Genomic DNA, 22,907 nt, shown 5'->3' with positions numbered 1-22,907 from the left:
TGAAGCAACGTAATTTATTTGACATTATACCAGACACGGGTGCTCCAGATCCAGACTTGACCTTAAAACAATTTAAAATCCTGGATTTGCTGCATTGGCAGTGTCAGAGTTACCTGCCCGAGAGCTAAACATGTCCATATGACAGCTACTGAAACAGAGAATTAAGTACAGGAGAAGTTGAGCTAGTAAAGCACTGTCAGTCCATGGCAACTGTGAACTCGCTTCCAGCTTTGGGGTGCTGGAAGAAATGACCAGGCTGTTGGACAACGTTGCAAGTATTTCAGTATAAAGCAGCTCTCAGTTATCTTGTCACAGCAGTGTCTAATTACAACAACAACAGAATATGGATTTAAGCAATGTTCTTCTCAATTAATGGGCAGCCCCAGCTGCAGCACAGGGGCTGGAGAGTGCTCCCGCTCCCTCTTAATGAACAAGGCACCACAATACACCATAGCTCCTGATGGCAGCAAGTTTAAAGAAACAAACAAAAACTGCCTCACACCACTGTCTGAACACCGTAAATTGGGCAGCACTACCCCAACTGGTAGAACCTGCCCAGAAACCCGCAGAACCCACACATACACACACCTGAAGATGAGACATAGGCCTGAAACAAAGCATTACAGCCAGCATTACTCCCAGCCCATGGCTTCAGCTGGGCAGATTCTATCTTTCAAACCACTTTACTCCATTTAACAAATGTTGACAAATGCCAGAAGTAGTGGATAGTATGTATTGGTGGCAAACACACCCATAGTCGTCATCCCTACAAGATTCTACTACAGCTAGGAGACAGTGCTGTCACCTCCCCATGCAAGAGCTGTAGTTTAGATGAAGTCCATAGTTTAAAATGCACAAAGATGAGATGAACAAGAGCAGTGCTGGAAAATCCAAAGAAAACTCCTTCCCCTGTGAGTTGACTGTTTCCCCAGAAACAGCCTTTGAAAGGAGACAGAGGTGCTGCATCTGTACATGGATTTCTCAGGCTACCATGAGGCAGTCAGTTGAAGTAATGCACACCATTACACACCTTGTATTTACATCATCATCTCCACAACTTTTTCATATGTATCACAAAAGCAATCACCCCTTTCTCTCTTATCACAGACATGGAGGCAGTAGACCCTGTAACCTCAGAACAACTGGAATTACCAGAAACCAAATGAAAGCTGTTTTCAGGGAAACATGCATTTATTGTTAAGCATTCCCAGTGAAAATCAACATCTTTTAAAATGTGTTTATTGAAAAAATCATTTGCGTACAAAAGTGTTTGTGTAGCTTTTATTTTCAAGACAAAATGCACTGATGCTGCATTCCAGCCCACCCGCTCCTCCTGTACAGGAAGTCTGAGCCTCGGGAACCAACCTCCTGCCATAGGTTGTATTGGTCTTTATTTCATATTTTTAATTAGAAAAGTCAGAGTTGCGGATGGAAGAGGTAAGTGAAAGCAGGGCGCTTCAGCAGTTGACATCAGCATTCGTATGATGGCAGCCTCCTTCAGACAGCACAACAGAGCACCAGCAGCTGCCATAAAACGGACAAGTACAGCATTTTCACAGTACGTTTCCTTGTCTGTTGAGTCATTATCTTAACTCACATTACTGACGGATGGCTCAGCACCATAAGCGACCAGCTAGCTATTTTGATGCCTACAAAGCAGGTAACAGCAGAGAAGGAACATCACATCACAGTACAGTGCAAATGATTTGCAAGAGTTTGGCCAGTGAGAACAAATCTGAAGTCAAGTTGCTACCTACAGAGCACTGGAGCTGGAACACCCAAGCAAGAAGCAGAACAGTTGGTCTTGTAAGTCTAGTGATGAGTCTGCTGATGACACTAACACCACAAACAGGAAGAGCAAGCTACATGACTTACTGATGGGTTTGGAATAGATCAGGAAACTGTCAAGAAAGAAGTGACTGCCCCTTTGTTTAGCCATAGGGGAAAGCTGTGCCTGGAAAATGAGGACAGGAACAGCAAAAACATCTGTATGGTCTTCCCAGAAAAAGCTTTAGGCACCCAACGAGCACCTTTACTTTCACACTTTAGCTCCGCAATGCAAGAGTGTACGATGAATGCGCTTTCACTACCTGTTGCTGGGCTGATTGCCCATCAAAGCCACAGAAACCCAACCCCACCCCAACGGCCACACTCACCGAGGTGCCCCCCTCATCAACACAACACAGCAGGAGCTGACACCTCATCTTCTCATTGCATCTGCTCACCAGCAAATGCGATGTTAAACTACCTTTCACCGCTAAAGTATTTAACATTTCTCCCTCTGGGCAAGCCTCCAAGGCCAAGCTGGCTTGTGTTGGTCTTCAGGAAGGAAGCGAGGGAGATGCACACCATGAGCTTTCCCTTTGCTCTGAAAATGGAATGCTCCACCTTCACAGTGCAGGACCAATGCAATAAACAAGAACTCCTGCTGGAAACCGTGTGTTGATTCCCCCCTCCATTTCCCTTTCCCAATTAAATAAGCAATCCATATGCTCCGCAGTGCCTAGTCTGATTCACAGCTGTTAAGCTTCAATTTGCATAGTTTAAATGTTTCTGTTACCCACCGCATAAAACGCAGATTTGACGTTACAAGGTAAGCTTCTGTCTGGCTATTTAACTCCTCCTTTCAGACAACAGAAAAGATCCTCTATTCCTTGTCAGTGTTCCAACACTAATTCACTTGGAAAACAGTTAAATACAATGATAATTAAATACAATGATAATTAAAAACCCAAGACATTCCTACACCATGAGTACCCAATTGCTCAGATAAATAACACCGAACCAATTATAGTCAAGGCCCCATGTACTCTGTGGCAAGATTACTAAAAGAAAAAACAAGAATTACAGTTTGGGATATGCAGAATGCAGAGCATATGCGCCACATCTTTCAGAAGGATATGTTCCTAAGTTTGCATCTCCAAAATGTACCCGTTTGTCACACTGAGAACACAGCTTGTTCGCAGCAGCGACAGGAGGGAGCTGTGACTCGGTGGGTGGGGGTGGGATACAGTCAGGGCTTTTGGCACTCACTGGAAGATGAGGCTTTTGGCAAGAGGAAAGGGCATTTCTCTGCCTTTGAACAAAGCTGTACTCCACCCTGAGGAACAGGACGAGATGAGTTTCTCGTTCCCCACCAACAAAACAAAGAGGGGATAAACCACTTTGCTGGATGCACATTAGAACGTTCAGCAGTGAAATTCAATTGATGGTCTAGCAATCAGCACCATTGCCAATACCTTGTTCAGAAAAATGGGACCATTTAGACTTCAAAATTAAGTTTCAAGCCATCTTCTTACATGATAGAGGAAGACAATGCAGGATTTATTTGTACTTTGAAACCAACTGCACCCAATGTGTTATGTTCTTGTAAGAAGGCAGTGAACGTGCAGCCCAAGACCACAGCTGGAGTGGATTCTGTGGCAACTCCATGTCTGAGAGAGCACAGGGCCCTGAACATAGTTCAGTCATACAGAAAACAGAACTACCATTTTGTATGTACAAACTCATAATGATAAACTGAACATTAACAGCAAAATTCCCAGGGCTCAGCCCCAGCTGCAGTTAAACTAACCCCGAACAACATTATCCCTATATTCAACTCTGATAACTACCAAGAATACAAAAACATTCCTTATAAAGGACTCGCATGTTAAATTCAGAGGGACTTCAGACTGCAGATGTCTCCTTAATGCTGGGTTGTGTTGCCTTCCCCGCTCACTTCCGAAGAAGCTTCCCTCCTGCCAGCACCTGAGCTAGCATCAAGGTATTTTTGCTACCAAGCGCATGAATGGAGGCTGAAACCCAGTAGCCAACATCTATACATAAGGGGGAAAGGGAAGATGAGTGTTTTGCAGTAGAAAAGAAAATGAGGTAACTTCATGACAGAAGGAAAACCTAACAGCATTATTTCAGAGGTGACCATGCTCACGTAAGAACCATTATCCTTTTTCCCCCCTTCCCCTTGCTTCCTTTATCCCTTTACATACTGTTGGAAAACTCGCTGTCTTTAGGAGACTAATCTTATCAAAAGACACGTTCAGAACTGACATGTTTTATGTCCCCAACAATGATTTCCAAGTTCTTTCTTTTGATAAACAGCAGTGAAGAACAAGGGAAAGTAGTCAGCAATTTACAATTACCACCAGGGTAAAAAAAAAACAAACAAATGGTGTTGATGTATTCAAGAAGTTCTTAGCCTGTATAACAGAAAAGACAGCAACTTGAGATTAACACAAGCGGCATTCTGCCATAGTTTCCTACTGTCCCTGGTTTTCACCTACCAAACCAGCTGAACAGTAGTAGCTTCTTGTTAAAAAAATAAATAAATATAAGGAAAGAAGAAAACAACTCATTTCCTTTGGCATCATTGCAAATGATTTACACTAACTCAAGAAAACTGATCACTGACTATACCTTAAAAAGCAGTATGTATAAAGACTAAGCAAATGCATTTAGTATTGCACTGATATGAGTTCAAAGTATTTACTGTCTGTGTCCTGAAATATTTTAGGTTTGGACACATCGCACAGAGCAGTACAAGGAACATCCCTGAACTAGCTACATCTCTACAGCTCTATTTTCTGGTTCTGTTCCCACTATGCTCTAGATATTTAACGGATACAATAATGTTCCTATTTCCTCTAGCATGATTTATAAAAAGAGTGTCTATGAAGCATGGAACTATTTCAACTTGTACTTCATAGCTCCAGAAAACCCCCAGACATGTATTTCCCCACCCCATTAATCCAGAGTTTAGGAGAAAAAAAGAACAAACCAGGCGTGGAAAAGATTACTTACACAGTACTCCATCATCCACAATCCCCTCTCTCTAGTCTCAGGATTTCTCTGAGCTTCCTTGTCAGATATATTCTTAAAACTTAGCATCATATTCACAAAGACATTACAGCTCTCTTTAAATAGATGTACTAGTGTTTGAAGTTGCAAAACTAATAATTTTCAAGCTTTTGCACTCAGGATGAAATGTCATTTTAATACGAATAAAAAGACTGACTGTATGTACAAGCCAAGGTAAGATTTCAGTTCTCATTTATCAGAAACATCAATCCAAAAGAAAGCTAAACCGAGAACACACTTCTACTTCTATGTGCATTTGAAGTATGTACAGAAAAACACCAACACAGCCTCCATGTGTCAAGTAGAGAAAAACGCAAGCAAGGATGAATTTTAAAGTACCTGGTAAGCAATCCTTAAATTGAAGCCCAAAATAAAGCTAGAAAACTGCTGCAAAAAACAGCTGATTGCATCATATCAAGTACTCAAAGAAAATATTCTTTAATTCTCAGTACACTAGAGAACCAGATTTTTCCTCCTTCAGACCCAGTGAAATCATATTATCCAGAATGTACTGAAGAACATTTTACATCTATTTAAGAAAAATTAAAAAAAAAAAAAAGAAAAGAAAGAAAACCAGCTCCATCTTTTTGTGCTATATTGAGGCATACTCCTTATGAGAGCGTGTAGAAAACATGATGGATGGAAATCATTACTGATAATTCAAAATGTATTTTTAAATGGGAGCCTAGACTACTGTAAATGGCACACATAATAACCAGAGATGATGAAACATGATCTAGTGAGGATTTTCAGCTGTATGATGTAAGGGAGAGGAGAATCAGGTTTCCCAATTAATCAGCTAGAAAGAAACCAGTTCTGAATAGGTCACCATTTGGAACTTTGGGTAAGTCTTCAAAGTCTTTCAGGAAAAAAAAGTTACAAGAACAATCGAGTATTTCAATGGTGCTCTCTTCAGCGACCCTACCTAATATGTCTATTAAGTACAAGCATGCAAATATAGGTCAATCCACAGGCACATAGGATCCATGTTAAAAACAGTAAGATAGCTGTGATGAGTGGCACCAACAATTTTGATGACTAACACTCAAAAATGTTGCTTTCTGAATTACTAAATCAAAATCCTGAAGCAAGTTCCTGCTAGTCTTCGTCACACTGCTAAACACTAAAGTAGGCATGGTTTTTTTTCCCATTATCTTAGCTGAGCTCAAAGAATTTTTACAATATTTAGTAAGAAAAAAAATTAAAGTATTTCCCCTTTTTAAATTTACACAGACGTTTAATTAGCTTTATTTACAGAGCGTTTTTTTCAGTCTCCAATAGTGCCTAGATAGCATCATCAGGTAAGAGTGCCAGTTTTAAAAGAGAATCTATATAGAATCCTAAAAATAACAGATGGTGATGCTCCTCCAGAAGGGGCAAGCTGGACTACTGAAGCAGCTCTCTCTACATGGCTCAGTTACTCAGGAGTAATTCTGTTGCAGTCTCTACATCCCATGATTTTGAAGACAAGGCCACTATTACTGCATTCTGCAATGAGAAAGAAAAAAAAGGCAATAATATTTTCAGTGTGTGAACCTGCAGCTCTGCGAAGTGGAATGAAAAGTTCACAGATTAATCAAAACACATTAGTTTACCATTTGTTAAATCCTAATAGTTTACAGAAAAACTGTCTCAAAAAGGCAGGTGTAGCTCACAAGATTATTAATACTGTTGTAGTTTAAAAGTCTGATTCTTAAAAATAATTAACAAAGCAATGATTAGACCTACAAAGGGTCATGGATGTAGCAAGTCTACTTCAGTATACTAAGGGCTTCCTGTATTTAAACACATGTAATTGCCCTGCCCCTACTTAAAAATATGTAAGTTATATATACTTACCCTATCAAAGCCCATAGCACAAAGGTTTTCTATTTTTTTGGTGTATTCTGGACTAGAAACTGGTGCTCCAGCATACACATGTGCCCAAAGTCGAGCTGTCTGTTTAAACATTTCTGGATTTTGTTTGTACTACACAAAAGAGAGAGGAGGGGAGAAGGGGAAAGTTAAATCAACTCAGCAATCCAACCAAAAAGCAAGATGATATGGCAGATTCCAATCCATCATTCTTTCTACAACATCATCAAGTGTTTCACAGTGATCAAACTGCTAGTTTTGAGATGAAATTTGGAGGTGAGGTTTACACATAGGGTAAACCTAAGCAAGCACTTCATTTAATGCGTTTGGCTCTAGGTTAAATTACGCACTGTGGGTGTTCTGTATGTATAAGCACATACTGCTCTCAATTGCAGTGATCAGAAGTAGCTATATTTAGTACAGCTACTGAAAATTTATATTCAGTGTGGTAGAGCAAAAATTATCCCTATGTTAATATCTCCTGAATGTACATATGCATACTACTCTAAAGTATTTCTGTAATCACTTCAAATACGCCTGGTTTTATACACTGCAAGTAGGCAGTTTTTCTGTCAGGGCTGACATTTTACTACCAGACTTCCTCCTGAAAGTAAGGATATTGTACACGGCAAACGAAGGGCTGAAAAACAGGTGAGCATGTGCAAAAAAGCCAGGAAGCTGTAACTCTTTTCATGTAAGCTATTAATTACTGGAAAAAAACACCATGCAGAGATGTAAATGCTATTTTACACCAATCTCATCATTAATAAGTTTTCTAATAAACAACAGAATGAACTTCATCACACAGTTTTCAGAACTCAAAAGCCAAGAAAGTGGGTCATCTGTCATAAATTGTACTCAGAAAAGCAAGAAGAGTTTCCTATTTTAGCAACTTCTGTATGTAATATCAAGTTCAAGGGTTTTTTTGTATTTAAAAAAACCCTCTTCCCCTTAATCATTAAAAAGTAGGTATTCCCATCTTTAGATATATAATAAATTCTAGCCCTTAATAACAAACCAAGATATTAGGAAATACATTATTCAAATATTTAGATGCATTTTAAAGACAAATGTGGCTGATTATCATTCCAAGCATCTTATTCATACATAAAAACAATCATTTAATCTATAAAGCACTGTCAAAGTGAATACAATACTTCTACTGCAGTACTTTTAACTTTACCTCTCTTACAGCCAAGCACATCAACTACACTGCATTGTGTGCTTTGTACACCTCCCACTCATTCTGCTCCACATGAAGTAATTTGTATATTTACTATCTGGTTATTAATAGCATTAAAACAAACATGGGAGACAATCTATTGTTGGAAATAACTCGCTGTGTTGCAAATACAGTGGTCTGTAATAAATGTCTTTGGTTGTAATGACTAGAAAAGAGGAAAGATTAAGTTATGCATTAGTAGCATCCTGAAGTACTATGTTCTGCTCTTAAGAGATCTTCCCCCAATTACTTTTTTTATATGTATTTGAGAACACTGCCAAGCCTAGAAAGCAACTAACTGAAGTGCAAAGGATTAGTCATATCTGCATAACTGCATTTTATTCAGAACCAGCTTCCAGTGTCCTATAAATAAAATTCCTTTACTTAGGTATCCGTAAATACTCTAGCTTCTCACTGAATTGAGAAAAGCCTAAAGGCACCTCTTACTGATGTCTCTATATAAGGAATCTGAGGCAGTTAATGCTGCTGTACTTAAAAAAACCCAGCAACTAGTTGAAGTAGTTCTGACAACAGACAGCTGGTGTCTGAAAATATTGCCGTTATTCCAACAGGAGTTCTCCCTGGGATTCAGCTCCGACCATGTAGAACACTGCCATTTACCTGGACAGCTTAGCAGTCTTAACACATAGTTTAGTAAATAAACATAATGAAAAATGAGTGTGGAGGATAACAAGAATAACCTTGTGAATTTTTGGTTTTGGAGAAAAAAACCCCAAGCAACAAAACCCCCACACAAACTAAAAAAGACCCCAGCACCAAATAAAACACATGAAGGAACTGGGTGTTTACCACTGCATCTCTCAAAGATGTTATAATCACTTTTTATTTACACAGACATGCTTGTAACTCAAGACCAAGCCCAAGTATAGTTTCCATGCAGGTAACTGCAGGGAAAAAGGAGAAATTGAATCCTCCCCACATCAGCCATGCCACAGTCCCACTGGACACATCCCCACAAGCACCTGATGAGGCAGCTTGGAAAACTGCTCTTCTGAATCCAAGAAGTTTCATGAAGTTTTCTGCCTGAGAACATACTCTTTCCAGCCCAAAAGCTTCTACAAGTCTGTTAGGATTCCCACACAAAATTCTACCATTGCGGTCAGAATGGAAAACACTATTCTTGTTTTTTGAAAAAAGGAAAAAGTGCGTTTGCTTAATAAAGAGAGGCTGACAGCACAGGCGCACATCCAGCAAGAAAGAACAGTGCAGGGACATGCCTGGTGGCCTCACTGGCCTCTGCAACAATCCTCCCTGCACAGAGGAATTCAGTCTGACAGAACTGTTCAGGGACATTTGTTCAGAGCAGCCTGAGAAGTAACGCGGAATCCCACAAGCAAACCTTCTGTACTACTGAGTGTAGCAGCAGCAAACAGCTCTCCCCACCCAGCGGTGCAAGGGCCTACCTCTGATCTCCAAGTTTCCCTCCAAATCCTGTCAGGTTTGATAAGCTGCTAATTTATCATCCTACATAGATTTTAGATGGAAGGAGTGCACGCTTCGTCACCCTATCTTGGAAGGTTCTGACTTATACCAAATACAGATGAGACTGATGCTGGAAGAACCTTGTAATTGCTTTGTTCTTCCGCTACTGAAATACACGCTAGTACCAGTCGGTGGGGAAGCCAGGCCTTCTCTCTCTCCCCCCCCCGAGTAAAAAGGAAAACACCACACACATTCCTGGGACTTTGTTGAAAATTGTCAGACTATTAATTTATGGAATGACTGTTCTCATCTTTCGACAACACTTTAAATAGAATGACATCAGTCCTGGTATGGCATCAGATCCAACTGACATTTTATTGGTATTTATAAGTTACTGCTACTGTCTGAAAAGTAACAAACCCTGTCGATCACAGAATTCTACTAATGCAAATTCAACCAGTGACTAAACCGGTTATCCCAAGTACTTACAAAGGCAAAAATACATAGAATGCTTCATTCAGATAAATTGCTCCTCAGGATTAAACACACCAGTAATTCACCTGAAGTCACTTCACAAAATTTTGTCATTAAATAAACAAAATGCTCACCAATATTCATATTCATGGGGAAAAGGAGCTACATACCAAGCCAAATCCAATGAACCCTGCGAAGTTAAAACTCTAAACCAATACAACATTGCTTTTCTTATACTAGAAGCCTTAGATTTTAAAAGCCAAGTTATACTGGAATTCATTTTACTATGCTGTTATCTTCTGACATTTCTGACAAGCTAAATAAAGAAGAAAATGAACAAAATAAATCTCCGAAGACTGGCAAATAACTGCTACTTACACTGGAATCCAAAGAGTAAAAAACCACTGTAATAACTTGCACTTACTTTAAGGCAACTTTTCAATAAATTCTTTAAAAATCTTTCTCTCCCCCAAGATTTCGGACCTAATCCAAGTTAGCAAAGATTACAGAAGTGTTACAAATTCACAGTCAACTGAGTATCTTACCTGGTTTGCCACTACTGCATCTTGTGGATCATCTGGTTCTGCAGCTGCCAACAACGCTTGCAGTGATAACAACACCGTTCTTAGAGTCATTGCTGCTGCCCTAAAATTAAACATTTGAAAATGACTACCAAATCCCATGCTTGTACTCACCTTTGCTGCTGTACAAGTATCACAGAAGGTATGAGGACATGTACATATTTTAAGTCTAAGAATCATAATTTTAAACTGTTGCATCTTAATAGGTATTAGAATAGGTATTAGAATACCATTCTATATATTTAAATAGGGTTTTAAATGTGGACTTTCTTATTAACATTGCTAGCTTAAGCTTTTGGAAAATAAAGTCCTTGACCTACAGATTTGACCATGCCTACTTCACAGAATTCAATCCATCTGAAAAATAAAAATGCCACTTTGAAGTTTGTGTCATCCTTCATTACTACCAGCAACAGCACCTTCTGTAAGGTCTAGGTACTGAGCTGGGAGCCCCCGTGTGCTCCCTCTGCTGGCACTCTGCATAGCAGAACAGCATATACAGAACTAGTGACCTGTATTTTAAATACTTGTAACAGATTAGGAACTTTATACATTAGGTATCTTTAGCATTGCATCAGTTTTAAGATGACATTTTGCAAGAAAATGTTAACAATTTACATAGTGAATTAATACGATAGTAATAAAAAGGTCTGTGTATTACAGAACGTGCAACTGAAAATATATTATTTCAGTTCCCCCTCATTTCAACCTGACATGACTGTGAGAAGCAAGAAAACATTCTGTAGTCATGATAGTGCTGTAAAGTCACTCTTTTGCCCCTGTGAAAGAACACTGCTGAAGGTAGCATAGATCTTGAGTCAGAGCTTCTATGGTCCTAACTTCTCATAATTAATCTTGATCTCAAACCATATCCAGAACAAGAGACCTCAATGATTTACTAAGGGAAAACCAAGTATGCTCATAAAAATCAATAAACACCCAGGAAAGTATAAGATTGTTACACATTGTCAATTCAGAAAGTAGTAACTTATTAAATATACAGTTAGGTTTTGGTCATGAATACCATCTCTGATCTACCATTTCACCATGGCACATGCTGGAAGCCAAATAAGGACCCCACAGAATTTGTGGAAGTTCAGTATTTCAGCTGACTTGAAGTGTTAAGCAGGCTCCTCATTGCTGTGGTAAAGACAGAAACAGACGCTCAAACCAATGCACAAAACTGCTTACTCTTCTTAAGAACTAGTAGAAAGGTAAGTGCGGGAAAATGTGCCATCTTGGATTTGAGTGAAATTGTTATGGCACACGAAACATCAGAGGCAAGTTGTGAAACACACGCATCCAATTTCTTACACACAAACTGCTCCATTTTCAATCAACAGACAATAGTTTCTTCTTTCAGAAGACTGAAAGGAAATGGAGACAGTCTGTTAGAAGAGTCTGACCTGATAGTCCAGATACTTAGGAAACAGTTTGCAAATCTATTTCCAGCCTCAGATTTCAGAAATTTGTTTTTTCCAGTGCTTGGGCACCAGTATTGAGGTACTCCAGCAGCATACACTGATGAACAGAGAACAGATGCTGGTAAAACGCTTGAGGTACATTCATGACACCCAAATATTATATTCCTAGATCACAGAATCATAGAATGGGTTGACTTGGAAGGGACCTTTCACAATCATGTAGTTCCAACCCCCCTGCCATGGGCAGGGACACCTTCCACTAGACCAGGTTGCTCCAAGCCCCATCCAACCTGGCCTTGAACACTGCCGGGGATGGGGCAGACACAGCTTCTCTGGGCAACCTGTGCCAGCGCCTCAGCACCCTCACACTAAAGAATTTTTTCCTAATCTCTCATCTGCATCTATCCTCTTTTGGTTTAAAGCCACTACCCCATGTCCCATAGCTACATGCCCCCGCAAAGAGTCTCTCTCCAGATTTCTTGTAGGCCCTCTTTAGGCACTGGATGCTGCTCTAAGGTCACCACGCAGCCTTCTCTTCTCCACGCTGAACAACCCCAACTCTCTCAGCCTGTTTTCATGGAGAGGTGCTCCAGCCCTTTGGTCATCTTTGTTGCTTACATTTACAGCTCTCCTGCTACGTCACAAGCCATCCAAATACAGCATTCTTCCCTTATTCTTTCTAATTCTAGAAGATTTTTCCTAGAAACTTTTATTTTCTTTTAGCTTGATAATCATCACTGAGCTTTCACAGTGCAGTGTTCTACATCAGAACGCAAGTGAGAAACATCCCAAGCGAGAGAGATTTTAATTAGCACATATTGTCTCATTCCAACTGCCGCATCAGCTTGAAGTCCCTCAAGCTGAACTTTGCAGACTTAAATCTTAGAAAAACCCTTGTGCTTCTAGATCCAAATTCTGACAAATCACAAAACCCTAACAACATATAATTATCTTTTTATTCCTTAGTAACTAAACTTTTATTTTCTTCCCAGAATTTCAGATTCTCTTCCAGCTAAATTTAAGTACTTCAGATTCCAAGCTGAATGCTTCTTCCAGGCCAAAGAACATTTCTTTAAATTACAAACAAAGCTGGTGATTAACTAGTAAGATTATATTTAATCTGATAAAGAATGCCTGGTTACTGAAACATGTCCTCAGTTGCGTTACAGGAGCCCAGCTAACATAGTAAACTCAAGCGTACAAAGCATCTTGGTCAAGCTGGAATCACCCCCCCAAAACCTCAGTGAAAGAACATAGAAATATTTTTCTTTACATGTACCTATGCTATTTTACTGTTATTTCCTGTTCTTTGTGATGCCTACTTGTTTATACTGTCTTGAAATTAATCTATTCAATGTACGCATTGATTACTTCATTCACAGTGGTATCTGCTAGAAATAAATCAATGTAATGCAACAGGTTGACTATTCCAGCATTCAGGTGTCACTGAATGCTGAGTCTTTCAGACCTTATTATTCTTGAATGGATGTAACTGTTTTTATTTTTATGCAGTGAATTTCAGGAACTACCTCATCCACCACACACACACACACACACTATAAAACCTAAAGTCTTTTTTCCCAGTTAAATATTTTAATTACACTACTTAGTGTAGTTAAAAAAAGACAGACTTAACATGAAGTATCTATCAACTGTAACTGATACTACAGTTACTTTCACCAAACAAAAGCTGTTCTGCACTTGCCTTTACAGAAATCCTTCTATTTTAGACACCTGAAAGCACTACAATTATTTCACGTAGAGAAGACACAAAACGGGTCACAGCTAGTTGTGCCACTTTTACTTCCATTTGCATTCCAATTGCATTTCATGCAATTTACTTCCATTCATACTGTACCTTTTAGGAGTGGAAAGTATACCTTGGTGAGCAGGGAGCATTACTAAGGACCAAAGGTGCCATGGATGCCCAGAACAAGGGCCTGTGCCAGCCGTCGCTGGCTTTCAAGACTTCTAGGCCCCTTCGGTCTTTTCTTATGTTATGTTTGTAGATTTTTATATAAAGCATACTGAGACTTGAACTTCTGTTCTGACATTCCAATTTCAAAGTAAGTAATAAAAATAAATACCTCATCCATTTGGATATACAGATGGATATGTGCTCAGAGAACTCAAACTCTGAAGTAATAACTTTATAGACAAGACTAGTTTAGCTACATATGAAAAAAGGTTTAAAAACATAGCTTACAACTTATTTTCAAGTCTCATGTCTCAAAATGGCTTTCACATCTCACACATAAGAAAGTCTTCATTGGACACAAATGTTTAAAGAAGTATCCTTAAAAGAAAACCTGTTACTGCTTCAGCTGCTGTTTGTATTAAAAAGAAAAAATTAAAGTTGTGATTAATGGTAATGAAAATCTGATGTATTTTGTGTAACTATTGTATACTCGTGTAACATTTCCTACATTTAGGACAGCAATTAGCTTTCCTGATCAAAGTAAGAAAGAAAGGCTTGTTATTTTCTATGTAGCTTTGTCTTAATTTTTCAGACACAAAGATTCTCAGAAGAAACCGGAGGGGCATCTAAAAATAGATTCTCGCTTCCCAAGTACCTTAAGAAGCTCTTCTTCCTTCCCATTATCTTCTTTTGACAGAATAAAGTGAATGGAGATGACTGCCCAGAACTACATTTACAGACACTAGTAAGGCAGGACCTGTTCCTCATTAGCAAAGAGCACAACCAATTCTCATCACCAGTTCTGGAGGAAAATCTATGCCAACAGTGGCACAAAACTAGAAAACCAAACACACACCCCACACACAGCATCCCCACAAGCTAGAGAAGAATATGCTGCAAAAAAAGTTGTATTTTCCTTAAAACAAACTTCCAGTGGAAAGATACAGGTCTTCTGCATTTTCCAGTGCTCGTCAAGGGTTTATTTTTCCAGAATAGAATCCTGAAAAAACCAGAAAGATTTCCAACTCTTTTTGCATGTGAAGTTTACTTCTAGGTGTGGGTTTATGAGAAACATCTCATGGAGTTCAAGCAATTCCCTTTGCTAACTCCAGCTAGCTGCAGACTTGGGTCTTAAGTTTTTTCTCTCCTCTGTGTCAAAGGCAAGGTCTTGTATCATTCCTGACAGACTTCTGCCTAATCTGTTCTTAACTGGAGCCTCACAAGTTTCTTGGAAAATCTATTTTAATGCTTCACCATGCTTGATATTCTGCATGCTAAAATGGCTTTCCGATCTTTCATTATAGGTCATATTTGCTTATGTCTTATTTGCTTTTTACTTTACTTTGGATTTTTCCTATGGTTCCCATCTTTCTTGGAATACAATGCTCAGAGTGGGTACATGACTACAATGGAAGCCTGACCAATGGAAAATAAAAAAACAGGCAGCTAATATCATGAGTTTTGCAGGTAGAACTTCCAACATCCCAGCATCCTATTTGCCTTGCATGTGACATTACACTGCCTTTGTCCCATGACATTACTGGTTCCTGCTTTCTCCTAAAGTTTCCAATAACCCTTAACTTCCACTCCCATCCCAAAATGCTGCCTAGCTACTATGCAGGCTTGCAAGTTTGATACCTCCAAAATGAGAGGAAAGGCCAGTAACATCTATCAGTGAGATGCAGAGAGCTCACTACAGGGAAGCACTGCCCCTCTGAGAGCATATGTATTTTGTTCACTTACAATTTATAATTTTTTTCGGTAGTATCTTGGGGCATTTCCATTAGAAAAGAGCACCCCTAGTTTGGGTGAATATAGTGATATTAAAAAGCACGGCAAGCCAGTTGTGCCCAGCATGCCTGAGGTAAGAAATCTCTTACCTTTTGATGAGCTGAAAGAGTCCTAAGAGGATTATGAAACACTGCCAGTTTCTCTTCCTCATTTTTAAAGGGTAAGTAATTTTCCATTTAGGAAGTTTTTACTTATGTTCTGTACATTCTTCCCTGGACACAATCTCTAGTTACTCTGAGAGGTAACCCAGCAGAACACACGAACAGCTGCAGCCAGCAGATTGCTGCCCCACTCTGTCAACCAAACATGGCTACTGGCAACGTCTATTTTTATTATTTTAAAAAATAATCTGCTATATTTATTCTATTTGTGAAATAACCAAGTTTGTTAATCCAAGAGAAAAGCTCTGGGAACTTGTACCAAGGGCTTATGGAATCTGGAAGGAGGGAGGAAATGAATAAGGCCTTTGAGTGGAAACCCGTTGTATAGTCACTATTTACAGGAGAAATACAAGACTGGACACCTGTTAGGGAAAGAAAAAAAGAGAATAATAGAATAGCTTTGACATAGTGCAAGGGGGAAAAGCCTGCCTGCTTGCTGAACAGTTCCCTCAAACAATGTTAATATTCTCTGCACTTTTCTCAGAGCTGTAAGGAGGCTCAGTGCTCCTCAAACACCCTGAACAAAACCCAGCAGTTTTAGGTGCCACCATACATAAATGAGTCCAAGAAGATGGTTACTACAAGCTGGCTGTTGCTCATGTATCTATTAAAATTTTATTATCTCTTACAGTAATGATTTCTGCATCTCAACGAAAATTGAAGTGTGAATCCTCCAGTAGAGCCACTATGAAAAAGAAATACTCTGATTATTCATTTTTATTTCAACTGTCAAACCCACAACAGCCAAGAGGTTTTTGTAGCCATACAGGCAGCCACAATACATTCACTTGATAATCACTGCTCAAAGGATTTACAGAGCAGCTTTCAAGTAATTTAGCTATTGGGTTTCAGTGAACAGTATTCAATACATTTTATATTTGAGAATAAAACACTGAGATAGAATACTAGCCTGGAAGATAAATATAGGCCACGGTAAGCGAAACTACATAACAAAAGTCGTATCAGATCAGAATAAACAGTATTCCTTTTACAAAATCATACACCTATTTTAATTCTACCAGCAAATAGTAGCTGCTTTGCAGAGAAACTGGTGTAACAGGTATTTACAAATCTAAACATGATGAAAATCCACAGCTGCAAAGAATTTCAGCATCAACCATATACTGTGGAGAAAGGATTTCATTGAACTCATTAAAAATCATTTCAAGTCTATACTTTGCAAACTGATAAAACCTCCTGCCAATATGCAGAAGAATACCTCAACTATGCTCAATACAAAAGTCATTATCATGGGATAGGTGAGTAGCAAAGAGACTTTTTTTAACTATATAAACACATTAAAGTCTGGGTATGTGTATTCACCATATATAAATGAGTATTTTATTAGTTTATTGACTCTAAGAAACCCTAGTAACTCATACAGGCCCAAATTCTGTCCTCCAGCTCCCACTGACCTCACTGAAAAACACAGCTATGCACTGGAATTTGAGACTTACATTTCAACACAGTAACAAGAGCAGCATTATTCAGTTAAGAGCATTACAAGTCAATGAAGTGGCACTTCAGAAACAGAGCTTGTTACTAACAGATTTGGCAAGACAGACTGTGGAACTAAATATATTTTCTAGAACACAGCCAACAGAGTATTTTGGAATTTCGTTTGTCCCATTTACCTTTGAATACCTGGGAAATCAATTAAATATGAAGGTTGGGCAGATATTGCTTGAGTTTGTTTGTTTGCTTTCTAATGAATCTATCATTTTATTCAAACCATTGTTCTACTGACACATGCAGAAATCTTTAACATGGTGATATGTGCATTTCTCAGTTTAAATAACTAAACCAGCATATACTGAAGAACAATACGCAATTAACTTTAACAATATTAACCATTTATATGGCTTAGGAAGTTTTAGGAAGCTACCCAGAAACCCCCCCCACAAAAAAACTCTCTATCACAATACTGAAATCCTTCAAACAAGAAAGGATGGAGGTAGCCACAAGTTTCCTCTATTCCAAAGGACCAGAGACCTTGACAAACACTTCAACAATGCTCGAGTAATTTTCATTTACCATTCCATGATAAAGAAACAAAACTTAGAAAGAGCACCACTAGAAAGTGAAGGGATCACTACATTAAGAATTACAGAATTAAGCCTCCTCCTATAATACATTAAGAATTAAGAAATAAGCCTCCTCTTCGCCAAGTTCTGTGAAATTCTTTCCTTAGTGCTTCCAAGTAAAGAAAGTGTTTCAAAGGAAGAGTTTAAAAATACATACATGGCATAATATTGGTGCTCCCTGTGCCAGCCAGTTTAAATACACAGAAGGCAAGTTCTTGCTCCAATACTCCTATTTCGTCTACATCTTGGTGAAAGATGATTAATGTCTTTCGTGGTTTGGTTTCCCTTCCCCCCAACCCCCATCAAGCAGAACTGAAACACAGATTAAGTTTTCTGTGCAAGACCTAACTTTCAAAGACTACAAGAACACAAGTCAAATCCTCTCTCCTATTCTTCCTTTCCAAATCTCAATAGTTTTGACAAGAAAAAAAAATAATCAGTTGAAACTCGTGATTCCAGGTCTTTGTTGCCTTTTGGTATTTTTGAGCCTAATCAGCCACTGAAAAGGCCAGAAACTTTCCTTTTAAAGCTATTAACTGCTTCACTCTTAAAGCAGCAGTTTCAGGTTAAGACTGAATTTTGTGAGACTCTCACAAAATGTCACAATGTTTGGCAATTCTGAAAAGACAACAGAAGACCTGTTCCAGGGCTGGAAACCAAAATGTGGAATCCTGAATTCCACTCCTTTGCTACATAAGCAAGATTATCCATCCTTCTCCACAGAAAACACTAATTAGGGAATGTATTAAAGTAATATGAAGATAACAAGAAAACGTGAAAGAAAAAAAAAGCCATTACTTCAGTTTTAATTCAGAATCTGATAAATGAGCTAAATAAGCATGACTTCTGCTACAGACTGTCCTTCCTCAAAGCTTCTAGGGAAGAATGTTAAAGAAGTGTTGTTTTTGAGAAACGTGATGTTTAGGGGCTTCAATATGGAAAGATTAGCCTTGGAGATATGTGTTGAAAGTCACAAACTTTGATACTATGAGTAAATCATATAGACAGTGCATAAAAGAGTACCAAAAGATGGAAGAAAAAAAACCCCAAAACAAAACCCAAACCAAACCCTGAGCTTAAAAACTTTGGATAAATTCTTCCTAGGAGAGTATTAACGACACCGAGAGGGAGTTCCATGTTAACCACCTTTGCTTCCAGAAATAAAGAATTTTGCCGCCCCATATGCTCACTACATAAACCTTGTCTCGAGTGAAATAAACCTGCTTTCCCAGCTAGGCTTTTGTGCTATAGGGCAAATCAGTGAAGTGATCCATATTAAAAACACCCTCCAAAATTTGTTTCCCTAAAAAAAAAAAAAAACCACCAAAAAACAAACAAAAAAAACACCCAAGACAACCCAAGCCCAAACAAACAAAAATAAAAAAAATCCCAACACACAAACCAACCAGCCAACCTCCTGCCCATTCACCCTCAGGTCATTCATGCCCATCTGGTTTAGAGTTCAATACCTCAGGAAACTGTAACTTGCACAGCTAAAGAGTCATTAATCTGCAGTATAATTACAGGGTGGTATGAGTAACTAGGTGCAGGCACTGGCTTTACTGATAGGAAAATTATACCATGTGCCACGGCACTTATGTTGAAAGATTCTACTGCCTCTAAGAACATCAAGTGCTCAGAGACTGTAAGAAAAAACACACGGTTCCAGAAATGAAAAAGACAACATGATCATTATTTCATTTTAGTAATTTACAGTATCCTGTGCCACACGATTTGCATAATCTTCTCACTGTAAGAGATGAATACACTCTATGTATAACCTTCAAGACCTCAACTCAAGCTTTCTGCTCTTTCAAACCCAACTGACTTCTGCTTGCCCAACAGCAGTCTTGATGAAGTTGTTGACTTTACAAACATTTGAAGCTTGTACGGATTAGACATTATCTGCTGGGGAATTACAGTCCTATTCTTTTAGGGCAGACACGGAGGAAAATAACAAAGCTTATTCCACTCATGTTAGGTATCATGTCTATCATACAACTGGTGCATATAATTTTCAAACCACATTAAATGTATTACTTGGCAAAACAAATGAACAATGAGTTCAGCTGTTACAGGTTGCACACTTACAGGTCTATTCCACAGACTTGGGCCATTAACACCTTTTCAGTAATGTTAATCAAAAGTCAGCAACTAAAACACAAATGGTTTACAGAGGTGCAAATCATCAATATAATCAACAATGAGACAGAATCAGTACAGTCAGTCTCTTCTTCTCCCTTTCCACCTGCTGACCTGTTACATTTTATACTCCCAGACTTACTTCATACATTGTTTTAGCTCTACCAGAACTAATTTTTATTTGAAGTAGAAGTCAAGAATCAGAGTGAAGATAAGCACTTGGGGTTTTTTCTGCTTACACTTCAGGAGGCTGAAAGGACAAAATTTAGGAGGCAATAGATAGTTCTTTTCCATTAACAAATGCCAACTAAAAATTTTAAGACCTACAAACCCACCCAAAACATCAACAACAATGAAACACTCATCATAACCCTTGTGTCAAACTTTTTGGAAAAGCTCTCTATGCATGTAATATCTACTTAGTGCTTTCCAAATTACCACCCAATCATTTCATCTGCATCTTTTCAACTCACAATACTGTACTGAAATATTGTAAGCTTTAAGGACATCTCGAATTACAAATGCAAAGCGAAAAGCAACATGAGCTGTTGCCACCTACCCAGAACACCAGTGTATTTGATTCTGCACACTTAAATCCATATGGAATCTTACCATTGATCTTTCAGAATATCCAAACAAATGGCCCCAGTGACTGAGCTAATATTAGGATGCCATATTTTGGTGATAAACCGCACCTAGAAGATAATTTTTAGAAACAAAACCAGTTATTAAATGCCATGTATTAAGTAAACATTTTAAATAATACAATACAGAAATACTAATTTAGGAAACATCAAGCTAAAACCGGAACTTTAGACATGTGATATCACTTATTTCAGGAGGCTTCAAGTTTGCAAGGCTGTTTGTTAGACAGAGCCTTGCTTTACTCAAGAACAGAACTCAACTGAGGACACCAAACTCATCCCTAACTGCCTTCTCATACGCTGTCACATGTGTATATCCCTGCATCACACAAAGCCTGATTCCTTGGTGGGTGCTACTACTTCTACAACCATCCAGTCTCATTACCCATATGCAGAAAGCTTTTCAAGAAACCAGAACTTAACTAGATTACAATTCTTTTTCTTAACTGTTGAAAGAATCTAGTCCCAGCATGCATTCACTGATCCTGTCCATATTTTTACACTAAAATAAAGTGTATTCATGCTCACAAAGCACTAATAAAATCAGTTTGGGTTGGGGTTTTTCCGTTTCTTTGGGGGTTTGCTTGTTTGGGTTTTGGTTTTTTATTTTTTAAAGATGCTAAGAAAGTTAAAAGCAACATTTTCTTCTGAAAGTCTCACAACCCAAAGCTGCCCTCTGAAAGGATTATATATGTGCCTTTAGAAATTTCTCCTTCATTTTCTTCAAAGCCCTTATTTCAGGTTGCACTTTAACTACCTTCTAGTGACTCTGACCTGTCTTTCTCATCTCTACCTCCTCACTCCAAACTCCTTTTATATGTACCTTTCAAATTTTGCCCCTGATCTGCAAGCAAATCAGTGCAGAGAACATGTTATTTTTCAGACACTACAGCAAAAGACTGTACATACAGGGCTATAGTAACATCAGTGCAATCATGGTGTATAAATAGGTAAGACCATAACAGTTCTGCTCTCCAGGACAGAAAATAAGAGATCATGTCAGCTGAGCCACTTATTAACTAGCCCAACTCTCTAAATCACTTTGAAAATGTAAAAAGCCATGTAAATGCTAGGTAATTTCTCACAGTGAATGACTGCTAACAATGGCTGTCAAAGCACATACTGAACGAGATAAAGAAATCTTTTAGATGAAAGGCAGGGCTAGACCCAAGCAAAAAGGCCTCCCATTCAAGACTACAGATTCCAGAATAAGCACTACTATGCTACAGTGCACTGAGCTTGTAACAGCTGCCTATAAACTTTGGAAATGGAAGCCAGCAAGCCCTAAAGCAGCAATTTAAAACCATGGTACGTAGACCCATCTTTCAGTGTCTACGACCCACTTCAGCTCTCCTTATTTTAGCACCCAACAGAACACATGCAGATGAAAGAACTGAAACCAACAGACATTTCATTAAGATTTTCTGTGTCTTTCACTCCAGCCTCAAGGAAATCATTCAAAGGACAGAGCCAAGGAGCTACAGGCATGTCTCCCTTCCTTTTCTTCCCCAGTTCCCTCCCAGTATTAAATATTAGAGTGAAAATTATCAAGATCTAGGACACATTCTTAGTTCAAAGACACCTTTCAGACAAACAGAAAACCAATCAAGAAGCTGAGTCAAGACAACTCAGGAGTCTACCGATATGTCTGAAGCCAGCGAAGAAAGGACTAAATCGGGCACAGAAATGCACAGTTACAGCTGCACATGGCTGGGGAGAACACTTATTCAGATTGATCCATTTAGGAGGAAAGTGGAATCGCAAATTTAAAGTGCTAGAAAGATATAGTAAAGTTGAAAGGGCAGGAAGTTGCAAAAAAATATGAGCAACTTTACCACATTCATCTCTCTGTCTCTCATCCATGTGCATGTTTTATGCATTCCCTCAATAAAGCTGCAGTAAGACCACTACATTTCTCTATTGGGTCTTCAAGTCACACAACTGTACACCTCACTATTTAATTACTACTAGAAACTTGGTAGGTTAGACCCAACACTCTACTAAATATACCTTATGGAGCCCAAGAAATTAAAAGAACCAATAATTATCTATGACAGCATTTCTTCAATGATGGGGGTGGGAGGCGGAAAGGAGAACGACAGCCATACTCTCTACATCAAGTAAAACTATCTGAAAACTAAGAAATTACATGAGGGTCAATAATAAGGCACAAGCTCCTCCCAGAATTTGCCCATTTGTACTTTAAGGAATAATGAGAATGGATTTCTGATTAGATACAGTTATGCACCCTGCATTATTTCTACCTAAATATGGCAGCTCTAGATACGTGCTTACCTAGAGGAGAACTAAAA

At 38.7% G+C, this 22,907-nt stretch overlaps 1 protein-coding gene across 10 annotated transcripts in view; it reads right to left on the bottom strand.

The window, feature by feature from the left end:
* Positions 1-22,907, bottom strand: part of UBE2K (ubiquitin conjugating enzyme E2 K) — a 45,775-nt gene continuing 22,868 nt past the window's right edge. For 7 of the 10 annotated variants that reach the window (XM_030493418.1, XM_030493425.1, XM_030493423.1 and 4 more), the window contains 4 exons: positions 20,564-20,646; positions 10,396-10,495; positions 6,697-6,825; positions 1-6,345 (listed from right to left, as the gene is read on the bottom strand). In XM_030493418.1, coding sequence (XP_030349278.1) covers positions 6,271-6,345; positions 6,697-6,825; positions 10,396-10,495; positions 20,564-20,646 — 387 coding nt within the window. In that variant the 3' untranslated portion in view covers positions 1-6,270. Of the gene's footprint in view, positions 6,346-6,696; positions 6,826-10,395; positions 10,496-11,622; positions 11,688-19,900; positions 19,964-20,563; positions 20,647-22,907 lie in introns of those variants that run through there. The other 3 variants (XM_030493422.1, XM_030493426.1, XM_030493427.1) reach the window with 3 other exon arrangements.

This window comes from Strigops habroptila, chromosome 7 (genome assembly GCF_004027225.2).
Source record: "Strigops habroptila isolate Jane chromosome 7, bStrHab1.2.pri, whole genome shotgun sequence".
Lineage (NCBI taxonomy): Eukaryota > Metazoa > Chordata > Aves > Psittaciformes > Psittacidae > Strigops > Strigops habroptila.
Note: the sequence above shows the minus strand (reverse complement) of the source record. Positions and strands in the feature narration are given on the sequence as shown.